Source organism: Chiloscyllium punctatum, chromosome 2 (assembly GCF_047496795.1).
Source record: "Chiloscyllium punctatum isolate Juve2018m chromosome 2, sChiPun1.3, whole genome shotgun sequence".
NCBI lineage: Eukaryota > Metazoa > Chordata > Chondrichthyes > Orectolobiformes > Hemiscylliidae > Chiloscyllium > Chiloscyllium punctatum.
In genome coordinates, this window is record NC_092740.1 from 112356671 (window position 1) to 112382493 (window position 25823).

The 25823-nt window shown below is 39.6% G+C and overlaps 1 protein-coding gene across 5 annotated transcripts in view; it reads right to left on the bottom strand.

Moving 5' to 3' along the window:
• The window catches only part of LOC140487885 (lysine-specific demethylase 4C-like), a 427159-nt gene that overhangs the window by 180880 nt on the left and 220456 nt on the right, over window positions 1–25823 (bottom strand). For all 5 annotated transcript variants that reach the window (XM_072587280.1, XM_072587271.1, XM_072587299.1 and 2 more), the window contains one exon: window positions 17753–17879. In XM_072587280.1, coding sequence (XP_072443381.1) covers window positions 17753–17879 — 127 coding nt within the window. The remainder of the gene's footprint in view (window positions 1–17752; window positions 17880–25823) is intronic.

Below are 25823 nucleotides of genomic sequence, written 5' to 3' on the forward strand. Positions count from 1 at the left end.
GATGTTCCCAAGATAACCAATTCCACCATAGAAAATCCCAGATGGCCTCCTTCTTCCAAGATCACAACTTCCCTTCCCACGTGGTTGACAATGCCCTCTAGTGCATCTCCTCCACTTTGCGCACCATCGCCCTTGAACTCCACCCCTCCCAATGCATCAAGGACAGAACTTCCCCGATCCTCACCTTCCACCCCACCAATCTCCACATACATCGCATCATCCTCTGCCACCTCCAAACGGACCCCACCACCAGAGATATACTTCCCTCCCCAATCCTATCAGCGTTACAGAGAGACCATTCCCTCCGCGACTCCTTCGTCAGGTCCACACCTCCCCACCAAACCATGCCCCACTCCTAGTACCTTCCCCTGCCACTGCAGGAAGTGCAAAACCTGAGCCCGCACCACATCCCTCAACATGGTCCAGGGCCTCAAAGTATCCTTCCACAATTCGTCAGAAATTTACCTGTACCTCAACCAATGTCATCTACTGTATCTGTTGCAACCAATGTGGTCTCCTCCCTCTCATCAGGGAGACATGACACCTTCTTGAGGATCGTTTCAGAGAACATCCCTGGGACACTCGCACCCACCAACCCAACCACCCCGGGGCTGAAATTTCAACTCCCCCTCCCACTCAGTCAAGGACATGCAGGCCCTGGGCCTCCTCCACCACCTAAACGTTAGCACCCAACGCCTGGAGGAAGTACGTCTCATATTCCGTCTTGGAGCCCTGCAACCACATGGAATGATGTGGATTTCAACAGTTTCCTCATTTCCCCTCCCCCCACATTATCTCAGTTCCAAGCCTCCAACTTGGCACTGCACTCCTGACCTGTCCATCACCTTTCCTATGTATCTGCTCCACCCCCCCTCCGACCTATCACCTTCTCCCTCACCTTCATCTACCTATCACTTTTTCAGCAACGTTTCCCCCAATCCCACCCCCCCTCCTCTTTATCTCTCAGCCCCCCAGCCCACAAGACCCATTCCTGATGAAGGGTGTATGCCCAAAACGTCAATTCTCCTGCTCCTTGGATGCTGCCTAATCTGCTGTTCTTTTCCAGCACCACACACTTGACTCTGATCTGCAGTCCTCACTTTCTCTACATGTGACTTCAGACCACAGCAATGTGGTTGACTCTTAACTATCCTCTAGGCATTTAGGGATGGGCAACAAATGTTCAGTGATGACCACATCCCGTAAACAATTTTTTAAGGAGCCAATTTTGACCCACATTGTAACCGTATCTTTTATTCTATGAAATATCACTTTCATTGCAAGTCTGTTCTGAGCCTTTTGAAAGCCTATGAGCATCGCAGTAACAACATTCTCCTCATTATATCGCACCAGCAAGTTAGCTAGACATGATTTTCCCTTTGCGGGTCTGATCATTATAACCTGTTTCTCAACATAGGCATAATATTTGCAATTCTCCAATCCTCTGCACTATGCTCAAGTCCACAGAAGATCGCTAGCATCTGCAATGTCCACTCTAACTTCCTGTAATACCCTTGCATGCATCTTATCCGGTCCTGGTGTCTTATCAACTTCAGACAGAAACAGTTTTCTAGTGACTACATTTCCTTCTCTGTCAACATGGCCTGGGAAACATCTGTCTTGTAGGTAAAGATAAATATCAAGTATTTGTTTCACATCACAGTCACGCCTCTAAGTATATATCTGCTTTTAGGTCCCTAATCAGCTCTACTCATCCCTTGCCTATACTTTTGCTCTGGATATATTTATAGAAGTCTCTGGGATTTCTTTTATGTTAGCTAACAGTCTTTTTCATAAGACCTCTTTGCTTTACATATCTGCTTTTTCAACAACATTGTAAAATTTTTAAGAGTTAACACTCACTGACTCTTTACCAGAACTCAGTTGCCAAGTTATCAGAAGACATCCTCAATTCATCACACCTGAACATGAATTTGGATTTGTATGTACAGTACTAACAAACTTCAAATCTTTCCATCTAACATATTCATACAAAAGCATACCTTATATCTCTATTATTGTTAATCCCACAATTACCATTGTATCATTTTATCCAGAATTAAACTTGTTTAAATAACTTGTCGGACACAAATGGTCTCCCAGACATTTGTGTTGTCTGTACTTATTAATCCATGGCCTTCTGAATAAATATAAATCTTATCCTTTATCATAGCCTTTAGTTGCTCACTCAAAACCAATATTGGACCGGCTGGTCAAAAGTGACCTAAAATATACCCATCCCTTCTATGAAACTGATAGGTTTTTCTCCAGTCCGCTGGTATGTGTACATTGAAAGACTTACTAAAGGTTCAATGTATTCTAAACTGACATGCTAAGTCATTCAATTTTTGTTTTGTAAATTTATTCGAGTAAATATTTAACCTTAACAGAAGCTCCAAGACATTTGATGCTCTCATTTCATGACAGAATATTTTAATAACACTGCTTTCATACACAGTGTGATGAGGTTGTTCCTTTAACAAGGTATGTTGTCTTTGGTTTTTCTCAAAGAGGTTGTAAACAACACAGGTTCTGAAAAGTCTGAGATTGGATGGAATTTAGAGCCAACTTGTTTACTTCTAACAGATACTTCCTCAGGCAGAGTTTAAAAAACGCTTTTATAATGAAAGGGGTGTGGCCAGTTCTCGCAGCTCAGCTAATCTCTGGTTTTGTTTAAATGGAGTGTGTGCGCGCGTGTGTGAGTGAATGAGTGAGTGAGTAAGAGAGAGAGACAGAGACAGAGAAGAAACGCTAATAAACCCTCTCTGTCTCTGACTTTTCTCCTGTAAGACCTTGTTTGATCTTACCTTTTGTGCCAAGGGGTGTTTGTAGGGATTGTTGCAAGTAATTTGGAACAGCATCATTCAGTTGGGATAATCTGTTGGATTTTCGGATAGGATAGGTTATTTGGCATTCTGTTTTCTGTTCTTTGTGTTTCAGTCAGTAATCGTGTAAAATAAATTCTGTTTTGTTTAAAACTAAGTCATTTGACCAGCTAATTCTCTCCTGAATATCCACTATATACTTGCTTAAAACAACTAGCAAAGTTAGGGCGTTGGGCTACCTTCTTGAAATGTTTTGAGAGGTCTGGCCTGGTCCCTAACAACAAGGACCCAATTTCTTCTGAAATCAGGAGAATTACACAGAGATTATAGCTACTCCTTAAGTCCCTCTACTGATTATAAAACAGAAATTAAGAAAAGTTTGTTGTAAGTTTTTTCAATGATCAATTGGGATCACATGAAATTGTGTATCCTCTCTCACAAATCTAAATGCTTAAGCTTATTAGTAACTAATAACATTGTTCAGACATAAGTGAGTTGAGGTTTTCAAAAGATTCATATCCAAGGAATCGCTGAAGGTCATTTTCCTTTTATTCTATGCATGTTTTCACAAAGCTAAATAATATCCCATTTTAAAAACCCTGGTGTACTATAAACAAGTGAAATGAATTTTTATTGTTTCAGTTTAATTAAGTTCAAAATTGGATTGTGGAACAATTCTGTAAAAGGAGATTATAATTCAAGAAGTCATGTTGCCAAATATCTGGGTGCAAATAATTATACCCAATGGTGTATTCGTCACTTGCAATGCTATAAAATTTTATTATAAATACTTAATGAAATGAAAATCCAAAATTCTGTGTACATACTAACATCTTGAAGAGTAATACAGCTCATTTTTGAATTTACTGTCTTAATGTTATTTAAGCCATCTGCTCCATGCAAGTCTCATCATCGCAAATGGCATTTCTCACCAAAATCATCTGATTCACCTCAAGTCATGTCATTTGTCAAGGCCAGCTTCAATGTACAAGAGACAAGAATCACTCATTTCCCCTCCCCCAATTTTCGGCAAGATCATTCACATTCACTCCCGCCAACCACTCCACAACAGTGCACTATCTTCATCAGTAATGGTTTATGAATTTCAAACAACAAAGAATAAAATTAAAATACTGACCCACCCCCACCCCCAAAAACAAACACATCTCCACTGAACAGAGGCTAATATCATTCAAAAATAACCATTATCCATTGCATTAACATCCATTTTAAAGTTATCAGTTAAAGCTTAAGTTCTTTATTTATTTCAGGCAGGAACAGCTACATTGAAGGTCTTTCACAAATTAATGAAACATCTCACTTTTTCATGATAACCATAATGGGACATAAATTAAATAACGGTACTTCAGATTTTAAAATTAATAGATCTTCTGATTTGTTCAATTGTTTGTTTGTGAGTAATCTTACCACATAATACTAAGCCACGGGAGGTACCTTAAGCGTATCCATGCTACATTGCTATCTTGTTAAGCTAGCCATTTCATAAAATGAGCAAATTGTGGAGACAATACAGAGACAATTCCATCAGATCTATTCAAACATAACTTAATAAAAAATGGGGAATGCAAAAAAAAGGTGGAATTAAAGGTACATGCTGATCATGACAGTTAATTTCAAGGTGGTCCTGTGCACTCCTGACTAACTCTAATTGTGTCGTCCATTTACTCACTAGCTAACATAGAAAATAATGTTAACCAATTTCAAAGGATGAATACTGTTTAAATTAATCCTGTAAAATCAGGAAGGGCCTCTATCCAATAAACAGACTTCCTTCTCCTCGGTTCTGCCTGACAGGTCCCAGTGAGACCCTCCCATTTAACTGCGTTCTCACACCTCCAATAACCTTTTTCCTCCTGGGTCTTATGCAATATCAATACTAGCCAATGATTCTACCATCTCTCTAGTCCACTAGTGTTGCCATTAAATCCAACCCATTGTGACTGTGACATCTCTAAAATAATGTTGCAAAGAATTTCATGATCTCATTCCTTTGCTCTTCCTCTTAGACCTGCAGAGTGTACCTTTTCAAATATATATTGAAGCCCATTTGAATGTTGCCCCTGAAATTGTTTTCACCATCCTTACAGGCAAACTATTCAGACCATAACACACGCTAGAAAAAACACTTTTATGTTTCCTTTGAACTTTTGTCAATTACCTTAAATCTACGTTCTCTGTTTACTAACGCTCTCACCAAAGGAAATAATTTATTGGCATCCACTCTATCAAAACCTCCACAATTTTGAACAACCTTCTCTTCAAAAAGAAAACCAATTCAATACTTCCCAGTTTCTCCACACAACTGAAGTCCTTCAGTCCTGGTACCCATTATAGAAAACATCCTCAGTATTTTCCCAGGCCTTGAAGTTGATTCTAAACATGGAGTCCAGAATTGGGTACTATATTCCATGTGAGGCCTAATTATTAAGTACGACCCTCTTGCTTTTACACTTTATGCTTCAGCTTATTCCATACGTTTTTGTTTAAAACAACTTATTGCCTGCCATCTTTTTAAAAAAGGGTGAATGTGAACTCTCAATGAAAGTAATTGAACAATTTAATTAAAATTCTTCATTGTTCTTGTCTTAAACATTTATATATCACCTATCCCAAAGTCCTCCACTTGTATGTTTCATCTGGCCAGTGACTCAGTCTTACTTCTGCAGACTTGGCAGCCAATCAGAGTCTAGTAAGATTCTACAATCATCAGCAACAATGCTTAACCAATCCATTTTAGTGGTGATGGTGACAAAGAGATAACATTAGATAGAACATTAGGAAAATTGTGTCATTTATTTCTCAGTTAATTATCATGGGATATGAAGGGGCAGGTGGAGTCTCAAAGTCATTCCAAAAGACATGACCTTTAAAATGCAGCACTTCTTCAAATTTGCACTGAATGCTAATGTTCAAGTTGTTTAAACACTCAAACCTTTAAAGTAAATGTAAAATTTGAACAGATATGTGTACTCACTGTCATAAATCACTTACAACAACCAAAAATCATAGAATCATGGAATTCTTCTAGTGTGGAAGCAGGCCATTCCTCAAATTGAATTTACACTGATTCTCCGGAGAGCATTTTAACTAAACCCACCCCACTACCCTAGCCCTATAACTCCAAATTTCCGACAGCTAACCCACCTAGTTTGCACAGCCTTGGATCTTATGGGCAATTTAACATGGCCAATCTACCTACCCTGCACATCTTTGGACTGTGGGAGGAAACTGGAGCACCCGGAGGAAACCCACGCAGATGTGAGGAGAACGTCAAAATTCCACACAGGCAGTTGCTCGAGGGTGAAGTTGAACCCAGGTCCCTGGTGCTGAGTCAGCAGTGCTAACCACTGAGCCACCTTACCACCCAGAAAATGTATTAAATTTACAATTAAAATACTGAATTAATGAGTCCAGCCAATATCAATGCAAATTTTACTGTTTTCGATTTTATATTTTTGTTGTGGCAACACAAATCAGCATTACTTCATTAACTGTCTCTTCATATTGACCTTTGATAACTTCTTAATAATTTCAGTATGACGTCTGTGCATCTTTCTTTCGGAATTGTCTGTAATTACAAAAATGTAATGATACCACAGTACAACTCAGGTTCTGAATTACAAATGGGTGTTAAGCACCTGCTTTCATTTACATTTACCTAATCTTTCAGTGAGAAGTATTTTTCAGAGATGTGAATCATTATGATAATTCATTTCTGAGCAGCAAATGAATGTTACCAAAAACTTGTTTCCCTTAATTTCCAGTCATTTCTTCAGCTGGAGAAATAAACAACTAAACTATGTAAACCTGTTACAAGTCTAGTGTCTCTTGCACCACCAAATCAAAGCCACCTGAGAACTAGAGGAAGAATGCCTCAACTTCCACCTTGGAACCCTCCAACCACATGGCATCAACATCAACTTTGCTAGTTTCCAAATCACTCCTCCTCCCACCACATCTCAGATCCAACCCTTCTACACAGCACCATCTCTTGACCTGTAAGTCTTCCTTACCACCTCTACACTCCACCCTCCCCACCGACATGTCACAATTACCCTCCAACCTCCATTCAAGCCTTCCCCGCGCCCCATCCTTATTCCCCTATTTAAGATACAGCCCCCTTCCCCTTCCACATTCCTGATGAAGGATTTATGCCTGAAATGTCAACTCATCTGCTCCTTGGATGCTGTGCTTTTCCAGTGCCACACTTTTTGACTGTTACTTTTGTTGGTCAATTTACTCATTAGTAGCATTGTTTACCAAAGGAGGTACAAGACTGACCTCCCCCCATTTAGGTTCTAGACCTACCTTGACCTGCACTTAACTCAACCCTTTGTATGAAATGTCCCTGAACGTTCATTTGTTTCTTTTCACTTACACTGCTGAAGTGGAAAGACAGGTCTATGATGTTTTTCCCTTCATAATCGTTCAGAAAATCTGGCTCAAGTACTGCATCACCACTAGCCTTATTTGGGACAAGTTATGTTATGTAGCAAGATAAAATAGGTAAAGACAAAACAGGCACTGGTATATAAAGGCTGCACCTGACAAAAAGCCATGCTCTAGTTCACAATATCAAGTATTAAAGATGAATTCAAATGTTTCACAAGTACTTGAGTTCCAATTCAAATGGCCATCATTTCATGTTAGCTGAGAAATACTGGGGAGTAAGATCAAACAAATTAAAATTTAAAATCCTAATCAATAAAAACAAAGGAATCAAATTCAATATTCCACTCATGCTGTTAGAAGTGAACCTTTCACCATTCTTCAAATGAAGGCATTACCTTAGGCAAAAATGAACAGCCTCTCTTCAGGTTTTTCAATTGTAACAAAACTATTAACTGTTATATTTACCTTATTACGTAAAAAAAAATCAGTAAAGAGTATGATTGCTATTGGCAATGTACAGCAACACTAACAAAAATACTGATTATTTATTTTCTAAAGATTCTATTATGGTATTTCGTACTTATCAAATTTATGGAGTCAAATATCAAATTGTTTCACTCATGATTACAACCAGTAAGTTCTACATCACCTCAAGGATTAAACTAACAACCTGTGAAAGAAGTTCCAAATTGGTCTTCCACAAGCAAAACAACCAATAGTACTAGAAAAAATGTAACTTGAACCCAATTCCATATCTCAACCAACTGAAAATCCCCAAATAGATTCCATTCATGCTATGACAAGAGTACTGTAACCCAACTTTTTTTATAACTAAATAATTATACTTGCATATATTAAACTTTCATTCACATCACACTACTGTGTTTATGATAATACGACTTTGGTGATATTTACAAACAGGCATACAAGTCACACCTTAATATATGCTCCTGGTCCCCACAACCATAGAGTAAATTCTCATATTGGGAAAGCCCTGACCTTTATCTTAGAATAAACAATACATAGCTACTAAAACACAATGCAGTCTTAATCACAAATTCTCTTTAACAATTAACAATACACCCTGGCTTTGCAGGGTTATAGACAATAGGTGCAGAAGTAGGCCCTTCGAGCCTGCACCACCATTCATTATGATCATGGCTGATCATCCTCAATCAGTATCCTGTTCCTGACTTATCTCTATAACCCTTGATTCCACTATCCTTGAAAGCTCTATCCAACTCTTTCTTAAACGAATCCAGAGACTGGGCCGCCACTGCCTTCTGGGGCAAAGCATTCCACACAGCCACCACTCTCTGGGTGAAGAAGTTTCTCCTCATCTCTGTCCTAAATGGCCTACCACGTATTTTTAAGCTGTGTCCTCTGGTTTGGCACTCACCCATCAGCAGAAACATGTTTCCTGCCTCCAGAGTGTCCAATCCTTTAATAATCTTATATGTCTCAATCAGATCCCCTCTCAGTCTTCTAAACTCAAGGGTATACAAGCCCAGTTGCTCCAATCTTTCAACATAAGATAGTCCCGCCATTCCAGGAATTGACCTCGTGAACCAACGCTGCACTCCCTCAATAGCCAGAATGTCTTTCCTCAAATTTGGAGACCAGAACTGCACACAATATTCCAGGTGCAGTCTCCCCAGGGCCCTGTACAGCTGCAGAAGAACCTCTTTGCTTCTATACTCAATCCCTCTTGTTATGAAGGCCAGCATGCTATTAGCCTTCTTCACTACCTGCTGTACCTGCATGCTTACCTTCATTGACTGGTGTACAGGAACACCCAGATCTCTTTGGACTGCCCCTTTACTTAACTTGACTCCATTTAGGTAGTAATCTGCCTTCCTGTTCTTGCCACCAAAGTGGATAGCCATACATTTATCCACATTAAACTGCATCTGCCATGCATCTGTCCACTCACCTAATCTGTCCAGGTCACCCTGTAATCTAACATCCTCCTCACATTTCACCCTGCCACCCAGCTTTGTATCATCAGCAAATTTGCTAATATTACTATTAATACCATCTTCTATATCATTAATATATATTGTAAAAAGCTGCGGTCCCAGCACTGATCCCTGTGGTACCCCACTGGTCACCGCCTGCCATTCCGAAATGGAGCCGTTTATCACTACTCTTTGTTTCCTGTCAGCCAACCAATTTTCAATCCAAGTCAGTACTTTGCCCCCAATACCATGCACCCTAATTTTGCTCACTAACCTCCTATGTGGGACTTTATCAAAAACTTTCTGAAAGTCCAGGTACACTACATCCACTGGATCTCCCTTGTCCATCTTCAGAGTTACATCCTCAAAAAATTCCAGAAGATTAATCAAGCATGATTTCCCCTTCATAAATCCATGCTGACTCTGATCTATCCTGTTCCTGCTATCCAGATGTATCGTAACTCCATCCTTTATAATTGACTCCAGCATCTTTCCCACCACTGAGGTCAGACTAACTGGTCTATAATTTCCTGCTTTCTCTCTCGCTCCTTTCTTAAAAAGTGGTACAACATTAGCCACCCTCCAATCCGCAGGAACTGATCCCGAATCTATCGAACTCTGGAAAATAATCACCAACGCATCCACGATTTCTAGAGCCATCTCCTTCAGTACCCTGGGATGTAGACCATCAGGCCCCGAGGACTTATCAGCCTTCAGACCTAACAGTCTCTCCAACACCAATTCCTGGCAAATATAAATTCCCTTCAGTTCAGGTCCTTCAGCCACTGTTACCGCAGCGAGATTGCTTGTATCTTCCCCAGTGAACACAGATCTGCAGTACCAATTCAACTCTTTTGCCATTTATTTCCCCATAATATATTCCCCTGTTTCTGTCTTCAAGGGCCCAATTTTAGTCTTAACCATTTTTTTCCCTTTCACTTACCTAAAAAAGCTTTTACTATCCTCCTTTATATTTTTGGCCAGTATACCTTCGTACCTCATTTTTTCTCTGCGTATTTCCTCCTTAGTAATCCTCTGTTGTTCTTTAAAAGCTTCAGAGTCCTCCGTTTTCCCACTCATCTTTGCTATGTTATTTTTTTTTCCTTTTGTCTTTATATGGTCCTTAACTTCCCTCGTCAGCCACGGCCACCCCTGCCTCCTCATAGGATCTTTCTTCCTTTTTGGAATGAACTGATCCTGCATCTCCTGCATTATCCCCAGAAATATCTGCCATTGATCTTCCACTGTCATCCCTGCTAAGGTATTGCACCACTGAAATTAGGCCAGCTCCTCCGTCATAGCTCCATAGTTCCCTTTATTCAACTGAAATATTGTCACTTCCGATTGTACCCTCTCCCTCTCAAATTGCAGATTGAAGCTTATTGTATTATGGTCACTCCTTCCCAATGGCTTCTTCACTTCGAGGTCCCTGATTAATTCTGGTTCGTTACACAATACCAGATCCAGAATTGCCTTCTCCCTGGTCGGCTCCAGCACCAGCTGTTCTAAGAATCCATCTCAGAGGCACTCCACAAAGTCTCTTTCTTGAGGTCCAATACCATCCTGATTCTCTCAGTCTACCTGCATGTTGAAATCCCCCATAACAACTATAGTAACATCTTTGCGACAGGCCAATTTCAGCTCCTTATTCAACCTACACCCTACATCCATACTACTGTTTGGGGGCCTGTAGATAACCCCCAAGAGGGTCTGTCTACCCTTAGAATTTATCAGCTCTATCCATACTGACTCTACATCCCCTGATTCTCGGTCCCCCCACGCAAGGGACTGAATATCATCCCTTACCAACAAGGCCACCCCCCACCCCCTCTGCCTGTCAGTCTGTCCTTACAATAGCACCTATAGCCTTGAATATTCATTTCCCAGGCCCTGTCCACTTGAAGCCACGACTCTGTTATCCCCACAATATCGTAGCTGCCAATTTCCAAAAGAGCCTCAAGCTCATCCATCTTATCTCTAATACTTTGTGCATTCATATATAGTATTTTTAATTTGTTACTGCCCTCACCCTTCCTATCAACCCCTATTTCACTCAACCTTATGGCATGATCCCTTTTTGAGTTTTCTGCTTCATTGATACCATTGTCTTTCTTGACTTCCCTTGTTCTAACTTTCCCTTCAATTTCCTTCTTAAACTTCCAGTTTGTCCCCTCCCCCTCGCTATTTAGTTTAAATGCAGCTGTGTTGCAGTAGCAAACCTGCCTGCCAGAATGTTGGTCCCCAACCTATTAAAGTGCAAACTGTCTCTTTTGTATAATTTATGCTTACCACAAAACATACCCCAATGATTCAAGAAGTTAAATCCTTGCTTCCTGCACCAGTTGCCCAGCCACACATTCAAGTCCATTATCTCCCTGTTCCTGTCCTCTCCAGCCTGAGGAACTGGAATCAAACCAGAGATAATCACCCTGGACGTCCTGCTGTTCAGCCTTCTTCCTAGTTCTCCGAAGACCCGCTGTAGCATGTTCCTCCTCTTCTTCCTGACATCATTTGTGCCGACATGTACCACCACCTCTGGCTCTTCACCTTCGCCCTTGAGGATTTCCTGCACTCTGTCTGTGATGTCCTTAATCCTGGCACCAGGAAGACAACACACCATTCTTAAATCCCGCCTATTGCCACAGAAATCCCATGATGAGATAAATAATACTTTTACTTCGGGTGCTCTGATCTTTGTGGCAAGTCATTGGAGGTCCTGCCAATTTAGATGGTCAGCATTTTGGCCAAAAACAGATAATAGCATTACTTTATATTGAGGTCAACTACCACTGTTGGGACTAGAGACATCTTTGTCTAACTGCATTGCTACTAGCATTCACATGAGTCCAGAGACATGTATTGTGCACGTTTGGACCCAGCTCCATTCTGCAAGATTTAGAGATCCTTACCTATGATTAAGCTTTTTGTTCTTATTTTTGTTACTCTGTTGGGCATTTAATGCAATAAAGGATTTCATTATCTTATCTCCTTGGTGTTCTTCAGTTCCAGTGAATCCACCCCTCTTCTTTCAGGTGCAGTGGCAACTTATGACAATCTGAGGCATAACTGGATTTGCTGGCCTCTGAAATAGTGAGCTGCATAAATGATGCATAATCATACAGCTGCTTATCAACTTCATTCAGATTATATTCAACCATGAAAGTATAACAGGGAGAGGGATAAGACCCACATGAACTATAAGTATGCGTTTTACTTTTTCAAAACGGTATAGTGAAAAACATCACCAGTGAATTGGACCTGAAAACCAAACACATTGTGTTTTAAATTTGGCTGAAACTTTGGACAAAAATAGTTTTAATAAATTAAAACCTAAAAACAATCACTGAGTAATTCTTCAGCTCTCCAAAAGAATTTTAAAAACATAATGAAATGCATTAAATGATACTAATATAATTGGTTGCACTTTTAACTCAGTAACAGTTTACCACATCAATTAAAATTACTTTCTAATTACACGGTTAAGTATTACTGAAAATGTTGCATTAAAACTTTGTTCTTTCATTATTTCAATTCTACCTATGTATGAAGAAGATCACCAAGATATCACCAGACACCTCAAAGCTCAATTACTGCACTAAAAATTACTGATGTTTCCTGCTATCGTAAACTTGAATAAATTTAGCACTGATCTTCTGCCTTTTGAATTATGCTTTCGTAATTATTCTAGATTTGTTTGAATTAAAAATGTTTCACCACCATTATTTTGACTTACAAATTGACTTTTATGTCCTTTTCCAGACTCCTAAGTCTATCTCTCACAGTGGTCGGTCAATATTTTCCTCAGTCTATATTCTGTTAATTGTTCTAACATGCACTCAAACCTAGCCTGTCCTTTGCCCCCAGATCAACAGCAGTCACTAATAAGATGTTCTCAACTTGTTTCCACAAGAATGGTCCCAGGAATGAAAAGTTTAGCATATGAGGAACGTTCGAGGACTCTGGGTCTATACTTTATGGAGTTTAGAAGCATATGGGAGGGAATCTAATTCAAGCTGACAGAATATTGGATGGCCTGGAGTGAGTGGATGTTGGGAAGATATCCTAATGGAGAGACGAGGACCTGAGGGCACAGCCTTAGAGTGAAGGTAAGATCTTTTAGAACCGAGCTAAGGAGAAACTTCTTCAGCCAGAGAGTGGTGAATCTATAGAATTCACTGCCACAAAAGGCTGTGGAGGCCAGGTCATTGAGTGCTTTTAAGACTGAGGTAGATCAGTTCTTGATTGTCAAGGGGATCTCGGGTTATGGGGAGAAGTTGGGAGAGTGGGGATGAGAAATGTATCAGCCATGATTCAATAGCAGAGCAGACTCAATTGGCTATACGGTCTAACTTCTGCTCCTTTGTCTTAGGGTCTGAACTAAAGAACATATGCCAAACCCTCAGAAAAATGAATTACTTCATCCAGTTTAATAATTTGCATTTATTATATGCATTTTTTGTGAAATTAGTAGCATAATGCAGATAAAATTTGTACTGAACTGGCAGTTCTCTCAAGGGGAAGCAACAAGGGGTACAGTCGGAAAATAATTCAATGCACTGTATTTTTCACATACTGAGCATTGATTGGAGAACTATAAATAACAGGTGGATTAGGTTAGGTAACTAATTGGTTGGAAGGTGCTGGTGGAGTGATGTGGGGGCAGATGCTCAAGCCAGACAGTTAGCAAGAGAGTCAGAAAGTTCAGAGGAATAGATAGGATGAGAAATTAAAAGGTTTATGGATATTTTCTTCCTTAAAGCCAAACAATCTGAAAATCCAAAACCTTCTAACTTAGCCAATCACATAGATATGCCAATAGTTTAACTTTATGTCTGATAATCTACCGCATTAATATTACTATTTAAATATTTTGGATAAAGCTTTGATACTTTTGAATAACAGTTACAATCCTAAAATCTTTTCATGCCAAGAACTGACTTGGACGTCCCAATGGTCATCAATCAGCAAGTAGGAAAGGCCTCATAGCTCTTCGGTAGGATGATCCATATTTGCCAAGACCCAATTTCACAAACACCATCTCCTCTTTATCACAATGCTACCTTCCAGCATCCTTCTAAGCATTCATAAATCCAGTTCAACTCCCCCCAAGACCGCCTGAACATTCTTCAATATTGATATACCCAATTCTAGCTCCTAAGCAAGAATTTAGACACTAAGATGCCTCCTCCGTTATTTTATTTCCAAATAACCTCATGCAGGCTCTGCAGATTCAGCAGTAACCCACCTGCATATTACAATTCTCCGTAACCCAAGCTTTCAAAGCAATGCCCTTATTTAATTTTCACTATTGAGCACAGTCTGTCAATTGCACTATTTGGTTCTTTTAAGGTTTCTGCACAGCCACACATGTGAATCTTAAGGGAACATGGCTTGTGTGCTTGACAAAAAAAACAAAGAACTACAGATGCTGGAAATCTGCTAGAGGTCTGAAGAAGGGTCACTGGACACAAGACATTAACTCTGCCTTCTCTCCACAGATGCTGCCAGATCTGCAGAGTTTTTCTAGCAAATTCTGCATGAGTTGTACATGGCTTATTTTGTTCCCTGTATATTAAGATTCAGATTGTATCACATTTATCACAGGGGGCACATTGTTTCTATGTGCACTCAAAAATCCTTCACAAGGTTTTGGAAGTTAATATTGTATTTGGAAACTTGAATTCAAAAAATGGACAGAACCATGTATCGACAAAAGTTTGATTTGTACTTCTATACTGGCATGTTAAGGAGGGAAGAAAATAGTTTGAATTTCATGTTTAAGGTTTGAGTGGTGCAGGACTCTCTCTCTCTGGGTTCCATCTCCAACTCTCCATTGTCCTCTCCCTTCTCTATGCACCGTCCCAACTTTACCTTCAGTATAGAAACCATCTTTTCTGAGTTTCTAACAGTTTTAGTGAAGCGTCACATGACTTAAATATTAACTCTACTTTCTTTCTGCAGATGCTGCCAGACCTGCTGAGTTTCACCAGCATTTCTCTTTTTGTTATCCAGAAATTTGATTGTTGCATTTCAATGAGGCTTAAAAAAACATTGAGGTGAAAAGTTCAGTGCTTTCCACAAGAAGAATAGAAGAGAGAAAATAAAAGGCTTAAATATAGAATTTACTAAGACCCAGGCAGAGAGAGGAGGAGTCAGGATTATCCAGAAGGCCTGTGAGTGTGCAGGTTTCTTTCAGAGAGAGGTGCAGATTGCTGAGAGAAAAAAGGCCTACAACAGCAACAAGTACATTTTAGCAGTCTCCAGAACAGTTAGGGTGGAAGAAAATAACTCCCGAGTGCTTAGAATTTAGTAAAGGAAAACATCCAGAAACCGAGGAAGATGTCTTGTAAGGCTGCTGAATGCATGAGTTTAAGGAACATATGTTTAGATTTAAGTGAGCTATGTTAGCAATTTGTTTAAAGATCCCACAAAGAGACATTAATTAAAGATAATATCACCAAGTGAATATAGAAATTTGCCAGTCAGAAACTATAAAGTAGAAACCTTTCACTGAGGTTTCAGACTCTAAGTTTGCTATCAAGAATAATAGGATTTAATTTTTATTTTAAAAATTTGTAATAGGACAATTTCAACAAGTTCTTACAATGTAATTAAATATTTTAGTTTGGATGTAAGAAACTTTGATGTTCTTTTGTTAACAGTACATTGACATCCTTGGATGAATATGTTCAGTAACTGAAGTAAACAAACTTTAAGATAAAAACTTATGATCTATCAAACTAGATTCACTCTGAGGGGTCTGACTTGTCCCTTATTACCAAGAGCTGGGATGTTCAACAGATGATAATAAACAGCACTCTTCCCAGCACATACATTTCTTAAAACTGTTGCACGGTTCCAGAAATAAAACAGGAAAATCATCACATTAAAATAACACTGATAATCAACGAGAGAACTGGGCAACTGCCTTAATTTATCAGCTTCACTATAAGTCGATTTAAACTCACAATTAAGAGGCTATCCAGAGTACGAATCTGGACAAACAGGGGAAACATTTATGAAAGAGATATCTCAATGTTAGGGAACATAAGGAAGCAAGCGCTGGGAGAACTGTTTCCAGACTCAGCAGAATGTGATTAAGGTTTTAAAGCCCATCAGCAATTACAACCCATCATTCTGTCGAAATATTCAGCTTATCAATTTTTTAAAGTCAATATTCTTGATCAATGATCCTATTATCAACAAGTCCAATTCCTGATTTAATTAGCTCAGAAGTTAAAAAAAGTAGATGAATTATTGCTTTGGAAAACTTGTAACATTTGTAATACATTTGCATTTTCATTTTAACACTTATTTTCAATTTTGAAGTTATTTTCTTAATAAGTGCTTAATTAGGTCTCAATTAAAGTCTAACAAAAGCAACAGTACAAGAAATGACCAATGATAAAATGCTGGCTCTGGATGTTTGCTTGAACATCTCAATTAGGGGTGGGTTAAATGCAAACTTTTAATTCTCCACTTGCATTAAAGTTTTTGCCCGAGACTGTACATATCGTTTAGCATCCTACTGAAACACATGTACTTATTTGTGTCTCAAGCCTAATCGTCTGTGCACCAAGATCCTCCTGAGCAGTCGAGTACTATCTATACTGCTGAGTATGTCGATTAATTGTATTGTGAAAACTTGCAGATCACGTCTTCATTAAAAACAGTAAAAAGCAACTGTCCTAACACTGAGCCCACATATTAAGCCCAATAGCTTACTGCATCAAATTCATAAGCTCTAGATATATCAAGAGGAAATAGGTTAGATTAACACTTGATTTAAGGAATGCATGCAACCAGCAAGAAAATAAAAAAAGCATGAATTTCTTGGGCATGCTCCTCAGAATACTGCAGTCATTCACATTTAAATAATACTCTCCTTTTACTTTCCTGCCAAATTAAACAACGAAAACACACTTGCCCACATCACATTCCAGGCAACAGATACTCTGTGACAGAAAGCCTTCACTCTAAATGCAGCTGGCCTCGGAGAGCAACTATCAGTGAGGTGAACAGTGAACATTATTCCTTCTCTGTTAATCACAAAACTAAGGTTTATACAGCATTCATACTGCAGAGGCAGAGTCAAAAGTCTAAGAAATTACTGCTATTACCATACAGAAGTATTTATTTCTGAATGAACATTCACCTGTTAAAGTTATTATAAATAAATTCTATACTTCAAAATACAGCCTTCCGAAGCTCAGCTATGAACTCTGGCAGTAAAGAATATATGTTCAGCTAGAACCTGAGAACACTATAAAATTGAAGATGTTAGAATTACTCAATTGTAAGCAGTTTGCTTATATTAACTCTAGAAAATCACTAAAGGTGACTCACTGGCAATATTCTAAATCCTTTCACAGATGTATACCACAGCAATGAACTTTAAAACAGCAGCAGTTGGTTATGAAAGTTTTAAACTACATGCAATATTTAAACATTTTTTAATAAATGCTGCAAACCTTTTGAATATGTATTAAAATATGGACAAGAGTAATAATTACTATTTCACAGTTCCAATGTAAATGTGATCTCTAAAATGCTAACCTTCATCACTAATCAATTCTTGTTTGACCAGGGTTGATGGAGATCTAGCAGGTGGTTTGCACAACGGATGCCGTCGACTCTTGGCAGATTTCTTTTTCCCTACGTTTCTGATGAACTGTTCTGGAAACTGAAAATAGAAGAAAAATATTTCACCATTTTAATAAAATAAAAAGTGACCTAGCCTAAAACAAATTATCCATGAAATATAACTGCATATTTAAAACACACTATAACATACCTTGTCAAAATGAAGCATGCATAATTCACTGAGCTGTGCACTACTGCACACTAAGGGACTCAAACTTATAAAACTTTAAAGCTAAGGAAGGCCCTGCTTATTCTAACTATTCTGAACTTAATTAGCTACCTACACTGTCAATTGCTTCCTTAAGATGGACATTAAAAAATTAAAACAGTGTTTCACTGAAGATATTCCATACTTATTCAGTGGATACTTGAGTCACAGAGATCTCAGGAGTTGGGTTGAGGATGTGGCAGGGTGCACAGGGCACCAAAACTAGTCTCAAGGTAAAGTAAGAGTTGAGGGTAGCTCAATTGAGGTTCCCACACCTCAGGAGTTCCATGTATCTAACTGTTGGGTAGGGAGTGAATCAGGCTCTGCTGTAATGACTCCTCTATCTTCCAACCCACAGCTACTTCCAATCTAGTATCTTATGGTTCATGATCTTGATTAGTCAATGGTCATTCAGCTGCTCTGACAAAGGGGCTCTGATCTGAAACACTTGTTATTCTCTCCAAGAATATTTTATCATTGTTTTAATGATAGAGAGAGTGCAAATCAAGTTTTGTCCTGAATGAGGCGCAACTTCTTGAATGCTGTTAGAGCTGCATTCAACAGGTAAATGGACAGTATCACATAACACTCCTTACTCGTGCCCTGTAGATGCTGGAGTCTTTGTGAATCAGGAGACAAGTTACTCCTGACCTGGTTTTGCAGCCACAGCATTTATGTGCTTGATCCAGTTCATTCTTGGTCAATAATAATCTACAGGATGTGGATAGTGAGGAATTCAGCTATGATAATACTGTCAATGGAAGACAGTTAGATTATTTTATTGGAGATAGTCATTGTTTAACATTTATCTGGTGTAAATAATATTTGCTACTTCTCAACCGAAGCCTAACCTGGAGGCTGTCCAGGTCTTGCTGTACATAGACACATTCAGCATTTGAGGAATCACAAATAGGGAACATTGTGTGAGGCCCTAAATAGTTTTTTTTGCTTCAGGATTCACTGGAGAAAGGGACCTTGTTGACAGTGAGAACACCATGGAGAAGGTTAATAGGCTTGAACAGATTGATGTTAAGAAAGTGGATGTGCTGGAAATACTGGGAAGATAGCTAAGTTCCCAGGGCTGGATCATATAACCAAGGTTACCAGGGGAAGTGAGGAATGACATTGCTGCACCTCTGGCAATGATCTGTGCATCGTCACCCTCCACAGAAGTAGTACTGGATGATTAGAGGGAGGCGAGTGTTGTTCCTCTGTTCAAGAAAGGGGATTACAGACCAGTCAGTCTTATGTCTATGGTAAGTAAGATAATGGAAAGGATTCTGAGAGATAGGATTAATGACTATTTGAAAAAAACAGAGTTGAATTAAAGATAGTCAGTATGGAGTTGTGAGGGACAGGTCATGCCTCACAAGCCTTATTGAGTTATTTGAGGATGTGACGAGACAAGTTAATGAGGGTCGAGCAATGGATATGGTGTAAATGGATTTCAGTAAGACATTTGAGAAGGCTCCCCACAGTAGACTCACTCAGAAAATTAAGAGGTATGGGATCCAGGGAAATTTGGCTGTCTGGATACAGAATTAGCTGGCTCGAAGAAGGCAGCAAGTGGTAGTGGACGGAAAGTATTCTGCTAGGAGATTGGTGACTAGTGGTATTCCGCAGGGATCTGTTCTTGGGCCTCTGCCCTTTGTAGTTTTTATAAGTGACTTGGATGAAGAAGTGGAAGGATGAGTTAATATGCCTGCCAATGTCACCAAGGTCGGTGGTGTTGTAGGTAGTGTCAAGGGCTGCTGCAGGCTACAACAGGACATTGACAGGATGCGGAGCTGGGCTGAGAAGTGGCAGATAGAGTTCAACCTGGATAAATGTGAAGTGATTCATTTTGGAAGGCTGAATTTCAATGCAGAACACAGGGTTAAAGACAGGATTCTTGGCAGTATGGAGGAACAGTGGGGTCTTGGGGTTCACATACATTGATCCCTCAAAGTTGCCACACAAGTTGATAGGGTTGTTAAGGCAGCTTTTGGTGTTTTGGCTTTCATGAACAGGGGGTTGAGTTTAAGAGCCATGAGGTTTTGCTGCAGCTCTATAAAACTGTGGTTAAACCACACTTGGAATATTGTGTCCAGTCTGGTTGCCTCATTACAGGAAGGATGTAGATGCTTTGGAGAGGGTGCAGATGAGATTTACTAGGATGCTGCCTGGATTGGAGGACTTGTCTTATGAAGGGAGGTTGAGTGAGCTAGGGCTTTTCACACTGGAGAGAAGGAAGAAAGAGAGGTGACTTGATAGAGGTAATGAGAGGCATAGATAGAGTAGATAGGCAGAGACCTTTCCACAGAGTAGAAATGGCTGTCACGAGGGGTCATAATTTTAAAGTGATTGGAGGAAGGTATGGGAAGATGCCTTTACGTAGAGAGTGGTGAGTGCGTGAAATGCACTGCCAGCGGTGGCAGTAGAGTCAGAAACATTAGGGACGTTTAAGCGACTGCTGGACAAGCACATGCACAGCAATAAGTTGAAGGGTGTTTAGGTTAGGTTGATCTAAGATTAAGATAAATGCTCAGCACAACATTGTGGGCTGAAGGGCCTGTTCTGTGCTGTACTGTTCTATGCTTTAACTAACAGTGAACATCTTCACCTGTGACTTACGATAGAGGAAGGTCATTGATGAAGCGATTATTGATAAGTGGGCCTAGGACACTGCTTCACAAGTTTCTGCAGTAATGTCCAGGATGAGATGACTGGCCTCCAAAAACAATAACCCTTATAATTCAACAAGTGAAAAATATCCCAGCCCCCACTGATTCCCATTGACTCCTATTTTGCTCATGCACCTTGATGCCACACTCAGTCAACTTCAGTCTTGATGTCATAAGGAGTTACTTTCACATTTGGACCAAAGCTGTAATGAAGTCAGGCAGAATGGCTCAGGCAGAACCCAAACTGACAGCAAAATTATGATAACTGAGCAAGTGCTGGCTGGTCAGTTAGACTGCCAACAGTCCCTTGCATAATTTTGCATTCATTTCATCAGATCTACTGGCAATAATGTTGGATTATACTGTTGATTATGAGAGAAGAAGCAATTTGACATCGACTATGCACAATGCACTAGAAGTATTAATTCTCTCCAAAGCATGGCTACATTGGCCCAAACTTTTCGCAGAATTAGACAAAGTATCCCTGCTGAACAAGACTCCCAAAGCCAGCACAGCCTCATGCTTCTATTTTTCCTGTACAAATAAATAACAATGTGGTGGTCAAGAGATCATTTTACGTAACCTTAAATTAGAACTCAAAAACAGGCTTGACAGGGAAATAAATTAATTATTGTTTCACAAAGTTCACTACCACGTGGAATTGGGACAGAATTCAATGAAAATGAATGATTTTTAAGTTGGATACAACAATGTAAAGTCTATGCCACTTTAATTAAAGAAAATTCTTCTACATTGGAGAATAGTAACAATGGCCTAGGGAATACAACATTTTAGCATGTACCCTGAAAATAAACAGTTTAGCAACACCCAGTCTCATATTACTGAGATTACCAGTAATTGTGAGCAAACGCTTATTCCCTCAACAAAAAAAAAGCTTCAACTATGCCCTTTACTTCTATAAATAACTTGGTAAACAATGATCCAGAAGGCTCAGTGGGGAAGCTCCACTGTCCATGGTCTTCTCATTATCGTTGACAACGGGGGCTAGAATTTGTGTAAATCTTTCAGGCCTGTACACCTGACATGAAATTAACACTAAATATAAGTTATAACGGCAATTCATGAGAGGTACTGCAGCAGTTTGAGAAGGTGGGCACAATGCTGGACTTGCCAGTATTGCCCACATCCCATGAAATAATTAAAAATGTCAAGAGGCACCTCAGGTTATAACATACTGTACTGAAAGAAAATGGATTGTCTTGCATTTTATATAACGTTTGATTTCAATTGATATGTAATGTACCTTAAACTTTACAAATAAAGTATACTGTGAGCAAAACTGAATAATGAGTAACAATGAGAAGTCAATGCATCTTGTTTCTACAAATCAGTGAAATGTGTGGCTTGAATTTAGAATTTTGCTTAAGAATCCAATTACACAACTTGAATGCATGAACCAATGGAACTCCAGACAGGAAGAATGCTGCTAATTATAACATCTCGTCAAATTGAAACAAAATTAGCATTTTAATACTGATGGCAGCTATCTGAATGTTAGATCAGCTTTGACATTTTGTTCTTCCTTCATGTCACAATAGTTACACATTTCAAAAGCTTTTCTATAAAGCATTTTAGAATATCTTGAGGTATAAATGGCATTATACAAAGATAAGAGAAAATGATCATGGTTGAAAGTCTGCCTTCTATTTCCCTTGTTCAGTGCCTTTTTGAGCATTGTTAATTTTCATATCATCAAATCTGATGGAGGACTCCATCTGAAAATCCAATCTGGCCATTCTCTGAAAACACGAGTAGACACACTGAATATTTCAAACAGTATTTGTAGTTTTCTGACACTGAAGTAGTTAGCTTTTTATTCAATTTAGCTCAGTACATTTACATTATTAAGTACCAAAGCTGGAGGGGCTCTCTATGGTGGAAATGACAGGCCACTGTTTCTAGGTTCTTAGTCACTACTTTACAATTAAAACACTAGACGAAGGAGAGATTATTGTTCTTCAGATGAATGTCTAATAAATTAGAACGGAATCTGTCGGTCAATGAAGACGAAGTAACATCACTTATAACAAGAAAAGTGGATAAAGAACTCGATAAACCTTCAGCCAAATGAACCAAACACTTCCCTAAGGTGATTTCCAATTTCATGCCACTGAATTTATTGAAACTTCAAATCCTGCACTTGCTGAGGTCATCATGAAGGGCTGAGGCCTGGGAACCCTCAGGTTAATATCACCACCAGTCGTCTCTCTCTAATGAGAGACCAGCCAATGGTCCTCTAAGAGTATGGTGACATTTACTTCATCAAGATAAACATCTGTGGCATTTTATTTAATCCCAGGTCACAGCATAGAAATAGATAAGTGAATATTTTTAATTGTGGCCTTAAAGTAAGTCTGCAGTAGGGAGTAGAGTGGGTTCTTCCACAATTATATGTTTTATTAAGATATGTCTCTTGATTAAACTTAAAATATAAGCCATAAGTACTAATTTAACCTGAAGCAGTGTTTGTAGAGGAATAAGACAGTGTTATTTTCTGGGTCTGTAGATTGAAGGAAGCAAAAATGGCCCTTAGTAGAGTTATATGCTCTTCTTGTTGGATGTGGGAGTTTAGGGAGAGTTGACGGGTTACTGAGGATTAGATCTGCAATATGTGCGGTTGGTTGTGAATCCTATCAGATTGAATGGAATGGCTGGAGAGACAGTTAGAGACAATGAGGAACTTTCAAGAGCAAGGGAATGACATGGATGGCAATTATAGGAAGGGGGAAAAGTCGCAGATTGACACAGAGATGAGTTAACTCCAGGAAAGTTAAGAGAGGTAGACAGTTAGTGCAGGAGTCTTTTGTGGCTATCCGCATTTCAAACAAGTATACTGTTTTGGAAAATGTAGGGAGTGATGGATTCTCAGGGGAACATAGCACGAACAGCCAAGTTTCTGGCATTGAGACTGGCCCTAATGCAATGAGGGGTACGTTGGGTTCCAAGAGATTGATTTCGTTAGGGGACTCTTTAGTCTGAGGTACAGACAGACGTTTCTGTGGCCAGCAATGAAAATTCAGAATGGTGTGTGGCGTCCCTGGTGCCAGGATCAAGGATGTCTCAGAGACAGTACAAAATGTTCTCAAGGGGAAGAGGGGCCAGCAGGAGGTCATTATACACATTGGAACCAACGATATAGAAGGGAAAAGATTGAAATTCTGAAGGGAGATTACAGAATTAGGCAGGAATTTAAAAAGGAGGTCCTCAAAAGTAGTAATATCTGGATTACTCCCAGTGATACGAGCTAGTGAGGGCAGGAATAGGAGGATAGAGCAGATGAATGCATGGCTGAGGAGCTGGTATATGAGAGAAGGATTCACACTTTTGGATCATTGGAAGCTCATTTGGGGTAGAACTGACCTGTACAAGAAGGATGGATTGCACCTAAATTGGAAGGGGACTAATATACTGGCAGGGAGATTTGCTAGTGCTGCTCGGGAGGATTTAAACTAGTAAGGTGAGGGGGGGCATCCCAGGGAAATAGTGAGGAAATAGATCAATCTAGGACTGGTACAGTTGAGAACAAAGGCAAGTCAAACAATCAGGGCAGGCAGGGACGAAACAGAGAACAAGATAGGACTGATAAATTAAACTGCATTTATTTTATTGCAAGAGGTCTAACAGGGAAGGCAGATGAACTCAGGGCATGGTTAGGAACATGGGACTGGGATATCATAGCAATTACAGAAACATGGCTCAGGGATGGACAGAAAGAGCAGCTTAATGTTCCAAGATCAAATGTTACAGGAAGGAGAGAAAGACGGGCAAGAGAGGAGGGGGAGTGTTGTTTTTGATAAGGGACAGCATTACAACTGTACTGAGGGACGATATTCCCAGAAATACATCCAGCGAAGATACTTGGGTGGAACTGAGAAATAAGAAAGGGATGATCACCTTATTGGGGTTGTATTACAGACCCCCTAATTGTCAGAGGGAAATGGAGAAACATATTTGTAAGGAGATCTCAGTTATCTGTAAGAATAATAGGGTGGTTATGGTTGGGGATTTTAAATTTCCAAATATAGACTGGAACTGCCATAGTGTTAAGGGTTTAGATGGAGAGGAATTTGTTAAGTGTGTACAAGAACATTTTCTCATTCAGTATGTGGATGTACCTACTAGAGAAGGTGCAAAACTTGACCTACTCTCGGGAAATAAGGCAGGGTAGGTGCCTCTCCATCTAAACCTTTAACACCATGGCAGTCCCAGTCGATGTTTAGAAAGTTAAAATCCCCTATCATATCAACCCTATTACAGACTCACAGCAATGTGGTTGACTCGCAATTGCCCTCCAAAATAGCCTAGCAAACCATTCAGTTGTATCAATCGCTACAAAGTCTCAAACACATCAAACTGGATGGGCACCTGATATTGACCAAGAAACCAATAAAGACAATGGCAGAAACAGCCCTGTCAACATTGTAAAGTTTTCCTTACGGACATATGGGAGCTCATGCCAAAATTGGGAGAGCTGACTCACAGACTAGTTAAGCAACAGCCTGTCATAGTCATAGTCACAGAATCATATCTTACAAAATGTCCCACACACCACTATCACCATTACTGGATATGTCTTGTCTCACTGGCAAGATAAACTCAGCAGAGGTGGCCTCACAGTCATATACAATGAGGAGGGAGTTGCCTTGGGAGTCCTCAACACTAACTCGGGACTCCACGAAACCTTATGGCTTCAGGTTAAACAAGGGCAAGGAAACCCCCTGTTCTCCCTCATCTGATGAAGCAGTACTCTTCCATATTGAGCAACACTTAGAGAAAGTATTGAGGGTGATATGGGAACAGACTTTGAATAGAAGTAGCAATTCAAGGCTGGCCATCTATGAAGTGCTGTGAGCTATCAACAGCAGCAGAATTGTATTCTCGTGCAATCTGCAACCTCATTGCCCAGTATATCCCCTCACTCAACCATTACCATCAAGCTAGGGGATCAACTCTGGTTCAATGGAGAGTCCAGAAAGGCATGCCAGAAGCAGCACCAGGCATACCTAAAAATAAAGTGTCAACCTACCAAACAGGGCTCCTTGCATGTCAAACAGCGTATGCAGCAAGTGGTTGACAGAGCTAAGCAAACCCA